This window comes from Artemia franciscana, chromosome 6, assembly GCF_032884065.1.
Source record: "Artemia franciscana chromosome 6, ASM3288406v1, whole genome shotgun sequence".
In the NCBI taxonomy this organism is placed as follows: Eukaryota; Metazoa; Arthropoda; class Branchiopoda; order Anostraca; family Artemiidae; genus Artemia; species Artemia franciscana.
Genome location: NC_088868.1, coordinates 28,477,034 through 28,489,629, shown reverse-complemented (window position 1 = coordinate 28,489,629; position 12,596 = coordinate 28,477,034). Strand labels below are relative to the sequence as shown.

General features: G+C 34.4%; 1 protein-coding gene across 1 annotated transcript in view; it reads right to left on the bottom strand.

The window, feature by feature from the left end:
- Positions 1-12,596, bottom strand: part of LOC136028534 (solute carrier family 12 member 6-like) — a 236,358-nt gene that overhangs the window by 138,509 nt on the left and 85,253 nt on the right. Inside the window, 1 exon segment of the mRNA XM_065706380.1 lies at positions 3,924-4,159. Within this exon segment, the coding sequence (XP_065562452.1) occupies positions 3,924-4,159 (236 nt within the window).

The following is a 12,596-nucleotide window of genomic DNA, read 5'->3' as shown; positions in this document are numbered from 1 at the left end:
AATAAAACTTTAATGCAACCTGTAGCGATAATATAAATGCTCCAAAAAAAAGCAAACACCAAGCAAAAAAATGTACTTTCAAGACAGTTAAATGGTCCTTACCTCTTTCCGAAATTTATCAACTATCTCAATTTGTTGTACATAAAAATGCTTTTATTAAATTTTTGGTTCTCATTCTGCAACTAAAACATATAAAATTTGTCAACTAGTCAACTTTGTTATGCTCACAAATGCCTTTATTAAATTTTTAAAATTCATTCAGCAATTAGAACAATCGGAATTTACCAACTAAATGAGTTTGTTGTATTTAAAAGGGCTTTCATTAAAATTTGTCACTCAGCCAGCAACTAAAAGCACTCGGAACTTGTCAGTTAGCTTACTTTTATTTTACTCAAAAGTGCTTTAATTAAATTTTTATTACTTAGCCAGCAATTAAAATGCTCAGAATTTACAAAGTACTCGAGTTTGTTGAATTCTAAAGTACTTTTAATAATTTTATTGATATCCAGTCAGTAACTAAAATACTCGGAAGTTACCAACTAGCTGAATTTATTGTACTTAAAAGTGCATCTATTAAATTTTTGGTACTCAGCCAGCAAGTGAAACACACAGAATGTATGAATTAGCTGAATTTTTTGTTCTCAAAAGTGCCTGCATTAAATTTTTGTTAGTCAGTCAGCACCTAACGCCCTCAGGGTATACCAACTACTTGAGTTTGTTGTACTCAAAAGTTTATTTATTGAATTTTTAATACCCAGTCAGTAAGTAAAACATTTGGAATTTATCAGCTAGCTGAGTTTGTTGTGCTCAAAGTGCTTTTATTTATTTTTGATACTCAGTCAGCAACTAAAACACTTTGAATTTATCAAATAACTGTTTGTTGTACACAAAAGTTTTTTTTAATTAATTTGTTTGGTACTTAGAAGGCAATTAAAACACTCGGAACTTATCAACTAGCTGAGTTTGCCGTACTCAATAGGGCTTTTATTATTTTTTTTACTCAGTCAGAAATTGAAACACTCGGAATTTACCAGCTAGCTGAGTTTGTTGCACTCAAAAGTGCTTTTATTAAATTTTTATATCTAGTCGGTAACTACAACACTTGGAGTATACAAACTAGCTGAGTTATTTTATCAAGAGTGTATTTATAAAACATTTTATGCCCACTTGGTAACTAAAATCACGGAATTTATTAACTAGTTGAGATTTTGCAGTCAAAATTGCAATAATGAAGGTTGGTTAGTCTGTGAGCACTTGGAACAATTGAAACTTATCAGCTAGGTGAGTTTGTTGTATTCAAAAGAGTTTTTATTAAATTTTTCAGTCAGCAGTTAAAACAAGCGAAATTTATCAACTAGCTGGGTTTGCTGTACTCAGAAGCGCTTTCATTAAATTTGTGTTACTCAATCAGCAACTAAAACACTCGGAATATACCAACTAGCTGAGTTTGTTGTACTCACAAGTGGAATATTTTGTCGGTAACAAAAAGATTTGGAATTTACCAACTAACTGAGATTATTGCAATCAAAAGTGCTTTTAAAATATCTTCCGTACTCAGGCTGCATGTGATACACACGGAAACTATCATTTAGCTGTTTTTTTGTGCTCAAAAGTGCTTTTATCAAATTTTTTTACTCAATCAGCAACTAAAAGACTCTAAATTTCATTCAGTAGCTCAAACACACTGAATTTCTGTACATCTGTCTCAGAATTCTGGTTGAAGGGGGGTTTAACAGCTAATACACCTAACCGATTTCTAACAACGGTATATAGTAAGCTTCAGCTTTCATCCTGTTTGATTAAAGTTTATGATACCCACGTGCAAAGGCATGTCATTGTTTACGCCCATATATCCCATAGAAAACCCGTATATCAACCGTATTACATGGAAAGTAACCGGTTATGCTAATGATGCATTCCTGGGGCTGCATATAGCCATTCTGCTAGTAATTGGTTCCTTGTTCATACTTTTCTTTTCCTCTACTCTGTCTTATCATATCATATGAATGATGGGTGTTTGAAAAATAAATGCGTGAGTGAATCTGACGGATTCCGTTCGGCTCACTTATAGATCTTTTTCTATACTAGGCTTAATTTCCATTTAGTGCGCTAGATTTCAAAAAAGTTCATTATTATGAAAGTTCAGTAATTTCTATTAATCACGAAAATATAACAAGTATAGACACTTGAGAGCCTCAAAACTTCCCAACCATCAATTTACATAATATAAACTTGGGAAGAAATTGTTCGAAATATATTAAAACATATATATACCCACTATTAGGGGTAGTAGCGCTTTTATGCCTCATAATCTGGGGGAGGCAAGGCATACCATAGGAAATATAAGCAATTTAATATTGGATGTTATAAAAGATGGGGGTGTGGAACACCCCCCCCCCTACCTAGACCTAGAATCACCTCTTTTTAATGAGTGGGGCTCCAGACACCAGCCCGTTTTTCTGGGAAAACCATGATTTTAAGGAATATTTAACACAATTTCTTATTTTATTAGAATGCTTCAATGATTCTGTTGTCTTAGTGAGCTATTTTTCGTGAAACCAGTTCATCTTAAGAAAATAAATGAAAAAAAAACCTTTGAAGGCAGCAATATTTAGTTTGCATATTGTTTTGCTTTTATTGTTGGCTAAAAGTGTGCGTTTTGCTCAATAGCCTAGAGTTGAATTAAAATCAAGCAGTTATGGGCATCAAGCCATGGCTAATTGTAAAACAAACCAAGACAGATAGTCCGACTGAATGAGAGGCAAACCTGGTATTATCCCTCTTATTAGGACTATATAAAAAGGATGCTAGTTCATTTGTTAACAGATATGTCAAAAGAACTAAGGGCAGAAGAACTAAGGTAGATATTCATAGAACTAAGATAGTCATAGAACCTATAATATTCGAAGTGTTTGGTTCAATGGCACTTGTAAACGGCGGGAGTAAGCATGACTCTTTGATTGGACCAATACTTGTTTGTTAGCTTTTAGAGAGGTACGCCCACCTTGATTCTCAGGCAGGTTGACCAAGAATTTAAAATTGGCATAGGACCATTAGATTGCCTGGAACGAGAGGTAGACAAAGAACGCCTACCTATGGTCTTAGGCAGGTGGAACCAAGAATTTAGAATTGACACAGGACCGTTAATTTGTGCGGAGTGACAGGCAAACAAACTTCTAAAGTCAAATTGTGTCCATCTCCAATGAATATCAGGCAAGGCGATTGTTTAAATTTATAAACTTATATATTTGCACTAATAAAAACTTAATTTAAGGCTAGTTGACCAAGAAGTCGACTGGAATTTCAAGGGGAATATTATTAACAAAAGCGGAGCAAATAAAAAATTTTCTCAGAAATTGTTTCTATTAGAGGCGTCAAAATTGTGGTTGCTTCAGTCTGCTCTTTACAAAATAGATATAGTTCTGAAACAACACTCAACGGGTAAGGGCCCACTGGAGTGACCTAAGGTCAACGTTTATTTTTGTTTTTGCAAAAAGTGGTACATAAGCCCTTTAATTTTATTCAGTGTGATAATTCACGACCAACATTACAAAGCCTTATCCAAGGCAAAAACAGAAAAAATAAGCGAGGAAAGAAAATTATGTTTCTCAATGTGGCCCCAAAAGAGGGGATTTAAAGCCAAATCAAACTTAAAATAAAAGCAACAAAAATTCCCCTCCTAGTTTAATGAATACGTAATTAAAGGCTTAAATACATAACCAAATCTTTGCTTTCAAAGCAAAAAAATATAAAAGAAGAAAAATTTGAATTCTATATATTTTATACTCTTTGTGGAAGTTTTCTGCTTCATCATTCAATAGTCTTATGACTCATAGTTGAACTTCATCGTTGGAGAGAGAGAGAGAGAGAGAAAGCAGAGAGGGGAGGGGGGTAACAAAACAAAGAAAACAAAACAAGCTTACTGTAGTCGGTCAGATCCTTCATAGTTGACACCAATACCAACGTAAACAGAGGTAATTGAGAGTACTACGATGAAAAGGACAAGTGGGGCTGCTTTGCTCACAGTTTGGACACCAAGATAGTTTATCAGCCCAACAATCACAACCATTACACTCCCGTAAATCCGTAGATTATTGTAAAGGACATCATTGTCTCTCAATGGATCTCCGAACAAAGCGATTCCTGGAGTCATGTATTGCTAAAAAAAGGAAGAGCCTAACGTTATCTGTATATAATAACAATATTTATTATCTAGAATATATAATCTATATAAGTATATATACTTAATATATATATATATATATATATATATATATATATATATATATATATATATATATATATATATATATATATATATATATATATATATATATATATATATATATATATACATATATATATATATATATATATATATATATATATATATATATATATATTATATTAAATATATATTATATATACATATCATATTAAATATATTATATGTATATTATATTCAATATATATTATATATATATATTATATTAAATATATTATATATATTATATTATATTATATTATATTATATTATATATATATATATATATATATATATATATATATATATATATATATATATATATATATATATATATATATATATATATATATATATCATCTTTATAAATGAGTAATAATTTAATATTGCTTTTTTTTTCGAAAACCACTCAATAGTTTTTCGGGGAAATTGGTATCCTGAGATATGGTCGCCTAAAAAAAATCTAGAGGGATCAGAAGTTTGAAAAATTCCTTAAGAGCCTTCATTTTAGAAAAAAAAAATTTGTGTAATTTATATCAAATTTATGAATCATTCTAAAAGAATACGAACGTCAAATTTACCTCAGTAGTGGTTATTTTTTAAGTTTCTATGATGCAGACAAACAAATTATTGACATATATCCGCAAGTCACAAAAATGTTTTAAATGTTTCTTAAAAAATTATTATTTTTTAATTGAAACTAGAGATATACCGGAAAATTTTAAAAGAAGTTTTATTTCTATTAGGTTAAATTCACTTATAGCGTAAAAAGAGAGATAAGACAGAATAACAAGAGCTAAGAGCTCATATGGCACTTGTGACGAGGCGAGAAGAGCTAAGAGCCAAGAGATCATATGGTATGAGCTCTAACAAAATTCTATGAATCAATAGATTGATTTAAAAAGGAAAATAAGACGCTTAATGCCGCTCAGGATTTAAAATAAGAGCTCTGACTCACGATGTCCTTCTAAATATCAAAATTCATTAAGATCCGATCACCCACTCGTTAGTTATAAATGCCCCATTTTTTCTAATTTTTCCTCTCCCTTTAGCCCCTCAGATTGTCGAATCTGGGGAACGACTTTATCAAGTCAAATTGTGCACCTCCCTGACACGCCTACCAACTTTCATCATCCTAGCACGTCCAGAAGCACCAAACTTGCCAAATCACTAAACCCTTCCCCCCAACTCCTCCAAAGAGAGCGAATCCGCTACGATTCTGTCAATCACGTATCAAGGACATTTGTTTATTCTATCCACCAAGCTTCATCCCGATTCCTCCACTCCAAGTATTTTTCCAAGATATTCCCCTCCAACTCCCCCAAATGTCAAAAGATCTGGTCGGGATTTGAAATAAGAGCTCTGAGACATGAATTCCTTCTAAAAATCAAATTTCATTAAGATCCGATCATTTATTCGTAAGATAAAAATACCCCAATTTTCACATTTTCCAAGAATTCTGGTTTCCCCCTCCAACTCCCCCCAATGTCACAGGATCTGGTCGGAATTTAAAATTAGAACTTTAATGCACAAGATCCTTCTAAATATCAAATTTCATTAAGATCTGGTCACCCTTTCATAAGTTACAAATACCTCAATTTTCAAAATTACCCTTCCCCCCAATTCCACCAAAGAGAGCAAACCGGTCCGGTTATGTCAGTCAAGTATCTTAGACAGATTTCTATTCTTCCATCCAGTTTCATCCAGATCTCACCACTTTAAGTATTTTCTAAGATTTCCAGTCTCCCCAACTGCCCCCCCCCCCAATTACGCTTGATCCAGTTGAGATTTATAATAAGAGATCTGAGTTACGAGGTCCTTCTAAATATGAAGTTTCATGAAAATTCGATCACTCCTTCGCAAGTTAAAAATACTTATTTTATTCTTATTTTTCAGAACTAACCCCCCCCCCCATAGAACGGATCCGTTCCAATTATTTAAATCACGTATGTAAGACTTCTGCTTACTTTTCCCACCAAATGTCATCCCGATCCCTCCAATCTAAGCGTTTTCCATGATTTTAGGTTCCCCCACCCCAAACTTCCCCCAATGTCACCAGATCCGGTCAAGATTCAAAATAAGAATTATGAGACACGATATCCTTCTAAATGTAAAATTTCATTGAGATCCGATCACCCGTTCGTAAGTTAAAAATATCCCATTTTTTCTGATTTTTCAGAATTAACCCCTCCCCCAACTACCCCAAAGAGATCGGATCCGTTCCGGTTATGTCAATCATGTATCTAGGACTTGTGCTCATTTTTCCCGCCAAGTTTCATCCCGATCCCTCCACTCTATGTGTTTTCCAAGTTTTAGGTTTCCCCCTCCCAAATCCCCCCCAATGTCACCAGATCTGGCCGGGATTTAAAATAAGAGCTCTAAGACACAATATCCTTCTAAAAATCAAATTTCATTGAGATCCGATCACCCGTTCGTAAGTTAAAAATACCTCATTTTTTCTAATTTTTAAGAATTACTCCCCCCCCAACAACCCAAAGAGAGCGAATCAGTTTCGATTATGTCAATCATGTATCTGGGACTTGCGCATATTTTTCCCATCAAGTTTCATCCCGATCCCTCCACTCTAAGTGTTTTCCAAGATTTTAGGTTTCCCCCCTCCAACTCCCTCCAATGTCATCAGATCCGGTCGGGATTTAAAATAAGAGCTTTGAGACTTGGTATCATTCCAAACATCAAATTTCATTAAGATCCAATCACCCGCTCATAAGTTAAAAATACTTCATTTTTTCTATTGTTCCCGAATTAACCGGCCCCCCACTCCCCCCCCCCCCCAGATTTTCAAATCGAAAAAATGACTATTTTTAATTTAATCTGGTCCGGTTCCTGATACGCTTGCCAAATTTCATCGTCCTAGCTTACCTGGAAGTGCCTAAAGTAGCAAAACCGGGACTTTAGGTTTCTCCCCTCCAACTCCCCCCAATGTCTTCAGATCCGGTCGGAACTTAAAATAAAATCTCTGAGACACAATATCATTCCAAACATCAAATTTCATTAAGATCCAATTACCCGCTCATAAATTAAAAATACTTCATTTTTTCTATTTTTTGCAAATTAGCCGGCCCCCCACTCCCCCCCAGATGGTCAATCGGGAAAATGACTATTTCTAATTTAATCTGGTCCGGTCCCTGATACGGTTTCCCAATTTCATTGTCCTAGCTTACCTGGAAGTGCCTAAAGTAGCAAAACCGGGACCGACAGACAGACAGACCGACAGAATTGGCGATTGCTATATGTCACTTGGTTAATACCAAGTGCCATAAAAACCAGTAGGGTTACAGTTTTCAACGCAACAAAATCAATATATTGAAATTGAATTACCGGAAATACATCTATGAAGAATGAAACGTTACAAAATGAACATGGCTCAGTATAAAACACCAAGTGTAATTAGTGTAGTTACAAAAGACGTTTTAAGTAGCTTCATAATGCCTAGTGGACAAATAAACAACCTATACCTAACAAGGGACTAGAACAGTTCAAAACCTTAAAAAAGGAAAAACCAAAAGCTTAGGCCCTTGCAGAGCAACTTTTCAAAATGATTCGGATGATTATTGGGTGTGGAGAGTTGATATGAAGAAATGTTCAGTCAAAAATACAAAAACAAGTGATACCGTAGCTGATTGACAACATGTAAAAAAGAAACTAAAGAAGAATTTATCCTTTAACCACAGGCAGGAATGAACCCGTGAACCTCAGATCAAGAGGCCTACTTTCATGCGAGTTGCCCATAACGAGTTGCCTCCCTGTCCCCTATGTATAAGATTTATGTATATCGTTTCTTGTTTGATAAAGTCAAGTTTAAGTCAAAAGTCATCAACCGAACTCTAACAAGATATCCACCGTACTTAATAATTTGACTTTTCCACAAAACTGTGTATGTAGCCTGCGTTTCAAAAAGGAATTATAATGGCAGTGCAACTGTTTATAACAAGTCATTGGGACTCATCAACGTTCTATATATTCCTTGGAAAATCCTCAATTTCGAGAGGAAAGAGTAGTAACTTGCCGAATGCTGGGGCCTGCCATCGAAATCGGCTACATAGTATGTTTTTTTCTTAGCTGGCATATTGAAATTTCGCGCCAATAAAACTGTCTAAAAAGGTCACAACCTTAAGGAAGAATTTGTATTTTTTCCATGGTGGTTTAATTGAACCTATGGTGACGCCATGATATCAATAAATATGTGGGTACGAGTATATATTTGAAAAATACTTCTGGCGGCCTTTAATTCCATCATTAAACAATCTTCCTGCAAAAATCGTATATAAAGCAACCTTTAAAGGGAGTTCCAACTGGTGGTAAACGTAACTTCTGACAATTTAAAAAAGGCAAAACTGTCATCTAGAATTCCAATTTCAAAACAACATTTACATTTATTTTGAATACATTTGGGATCATCCAAAATATTCTTTCGGTGTCCAAAACGCATTGAAACGATGCTATTAGCCGATTTTCTATATTTTGAAAGGTATTTATCAATTTTCAACTCTTATAAAAGCATAAATATAACGACATCATTTTAAAATGAATGTAATATTGATAATGAAGCAGCGACCTTCATTGTCTCTCAATGTGTCTCCAAGTGATTCTAATCGTCACGTACTACTCGAAGAAGACGAATTTTTAAACAGATAAAATTAAGATTTATGAATTGACATGTGAAACAGGATTTCTTCAAATTGAATGAAAAGAAAGGGTGTAAGAAAACAACTTTGATATAAAAAGCCTTTTATGCGTCAAAATGATTTTTTTTTTTTTTAATATTTATTTTATGTCATAGTTCATATATTTGTTAAATATATACAAACTTAACAATGCGCAGAAGCAATTCAGGAGGTGATGTTTAAATGTCATTTTAAGAAACAATACCGCATTATTCTAGGCTCGTACTTAAGAATCGGTTTCATTTTTCAATTTGGACCTAAGCACAGTTTCTTTGTTGGGGTGACGGGGGTAAGTTTAAAAATTTCAAACATATATAAATGACGTCAACTTGTACAAAATGTATATTAGTAGCAATAACGATTAATGTGTTATTGTGGGGTGGGTGTATATATAGGCCTCTCTTTTCTGTGCAAGTAATCGACTATTAAGGGAAAGATGTAAATTTGGGGATTGAAATAGTATAAAATAAATAAAATATGCAAAATCATTTGGGAAGCCAAAACAATATCAGTATTTCAAAGGAAGCTATGCTTGAACTCGGTGTATGAAAAGTTCTATGAATAATTTTGAACATAAGAATTAAAATTGAATTTAAAAATTTAGTCCAAACCGGTCATTAATTGCTACTGGCTCAAGACTTGTCAAAATAATCTTGCTCAGTACAGACACAAATGAAGCCGGTGATTTTATTCTATAGATTCTTCTGAAGAGCTCACTATGCAAACATTAGAGTAGCACTTCTACATTACAATTAACACTATTTCTTAATAAATAGAAAGATAGATCAGTGTATCTCAATAGCCCATGGCACAAAAGCTAAAAAAAACCATACAAAACAAGGAGATCACTAACAAAACAAGCTACTTAACGATATATAGATTTATAGACGATGCCTAATTCATAACGCTAATGTAGTTTACCCACTGTGTGGCCATTTTTAATGGCTCGACGTTTTGGTAAAATCCGCAATTTCACAAACTCGCGAAAGAAGAACATGAAGAAGCTATGTTTAGAACTAGCCTACTGGACTTCCCTGGTTCAAAATTCTACATATTATGATATTCAGTTTTATATGACATTAAAAATTAATACAGCTTCAGGCCCAAATCGAAACGTATTATTCTACACCACACTTTAGTGCAAATAAAAGATACATCGTTCTGCTATAATCTGTGCATCCTTTTTCTTTCTTGTGTCTTCGAAAAAATTTGTGAAAAACTTCTATGTAAAACTATGAAAATGTTAAGATAAATATGACTGCAATTCTTTGGGATTATTCCCATGATCTTGGAAATTCAGCACTAAAATTGAGATTTTAGGTAAAGTATATGCATTAAACTTTAAACTCAGAAATTTATAGATGATATACATAATTTATATTTAATTATTCTTATATTATTTTCTCTCTGTTAAATTTTTGCATCAAACCTTAGATTTTTTTTGCAAGTGAATCTTGGTATACTGTTAAATTCTCAGCATTTGAAAATCATGACCTAACTAGATCGTATTTTCAGGCCAGAAAATGTAAACGAGCTAATTTTCAGAAAAAAATTACCGTCGTTTTTCGATTTCGATAAAGAAAATAAGCATGTCTTGAAAGAGTGTCTCTGTTTTATCTGTCATTTTTATAAGCAAAATATACAAACTAAACTAACGACCAGTTTAGTTAAATTATCAGTATAATGACACTGAATCATGAGACACAAGATTTTGTTGTTAGCACACAGATCAGAAATTTATGGAAATTAAGAAATTTATTGAGATCGCTACTTCTTTTTATAGGGATCGCACAAGTGTAGCTTTCTGTCGTCCGCGCTGTCAAACTCCAGGAGTAGTCCAAGATCAAACACCCTGAGGCAGACGATTGCTGTCCATATTAACCATGTATCGCCACCAACTTCTTATGACATTATTAATAACGAGTGGCTGTTTAGTCTTCTCTGTAATGAATGAGTTGGCAATTTAATCCATCCGGTTGATTCTAAGGATCCGTCGAGCGGACATTCCAAAAATCAAGACGGAAAGGTTGGTTCGTTGTCAAAAATCGTGTCCGGGGACGGTCGGAAGTCGTTTTGGATGAGATCAGATTGGGTACGAGGCTTTTCATCTGGATAAAAGTCTCTCCTCTTTAATCATTAATTTGTACTATCTGTGCCCCCGGCCTATTTCATTACACGATTTTAGCTTCTAGCTTCATTTGGTAATTACTACTACTACTACTACTACTACTAATAGTAACTCACTGTAGCACCAAGCCACCTGAGACAGCTACGCACGCTCCTCCTCCAACCTATTCTATTTAAAGCCCCCCTCTTTACACCCTCCCAGGAAGTTCCCATTTCCTTTAAATCTTTATTTATGACATCCTCCTAACCCAGACAAGGACGACCTGCTTTCTGTGTAGCCCCAGACGGTTGCCCAAAAAGGACAATCTTCGGTAATCTGTCATCCTTCATCCGTAGAACGTGGCTTAGCCATCTAAACCTTTCTTTCATTATAGCCCTAGAAAGCGGGATTGAACCACATTTTTCGTACAACCTACTGTTTGAAATACGGTCAGTCAGCCGGGTACCCAGAACAATTCGTAGGCAATTTCTCTGGAAAACATCTAGTAAATTTTCATCTGCTTTTCGGAGTGCCTATGCTTCAGAGCCACTGTCATCACTGTAGCTTCCAATATTTTAATCCTGGTTTGCAGACTTACCTTTCTATTCTTCCAATTTTTTTTTTAACTGTGAAAAAACACCCTGAGCCTTAGCTATTCTACTTTTAACATCTTCACTGCTCCCAACATCTTTACTAACAGTACTACCAAGGTAACTGAAGCTCCCAACCTGATCAATCTTTTCGTTACCTAATGTCACCTGTTCATCTTCACTTATTCCTAGCCTTAGTGACTTATTCTTCTTAACATTGATTTTCAAGCCTATTCTAGCACCCTGAACTCGCAAAACCTCCAATAATTCATTCATTTTGCTCACACTTTCATCTAATATGCTTAAATCAGCAGCATAATCTAAGTCCAGGAGGGTTTTTCTTCCCCATTTGATTCCATGGTCTCCAATTGCCTTTCCTGTGCTCCTTAAGACGAAGTCCATCAAAATGATCCATATAAAGGGGAATAGAACACAACCCTGCTTAAATCCTGATTTAATACAAAACCAGTTGCTAACCTCATTTCCTACCTTAACCGCAGCAGTATTATTCTCGTAAATAGCACAAATCACTTTAATGTGTTTTTCCTTTATTTACGCTCTTCTATCAACAGAATCGAAAGCTTGCTCATAATCGATAAAACTGAGGACCAAAGGTGGTTTGACAACGAAGGGACTTCTCAATTATAAACCTAAGAGTGAAAACTTGGTCAACACATCCTCTACCTTTTCTGAAACCGCATTGTTCTTCCCTTAAAACTTTGTCTACAACATGTCTCAGTTTAAAAAGTATGATGTTACTCAGTAATTTGTTACCTACAGAGACGAGACTAATGCCTCGGTAATTACGACACTCACTCTTGTCACCTTTCTTATACAGTGGTTTAATTAAGGTTTTCCTAAAATCATTGGGTACTTCTCCTTTTTCGAGAATCACGTTCATAATCTTCAGTAGCTCATTCCTAACCTCAGAGCCATAAGAAACTCATTAA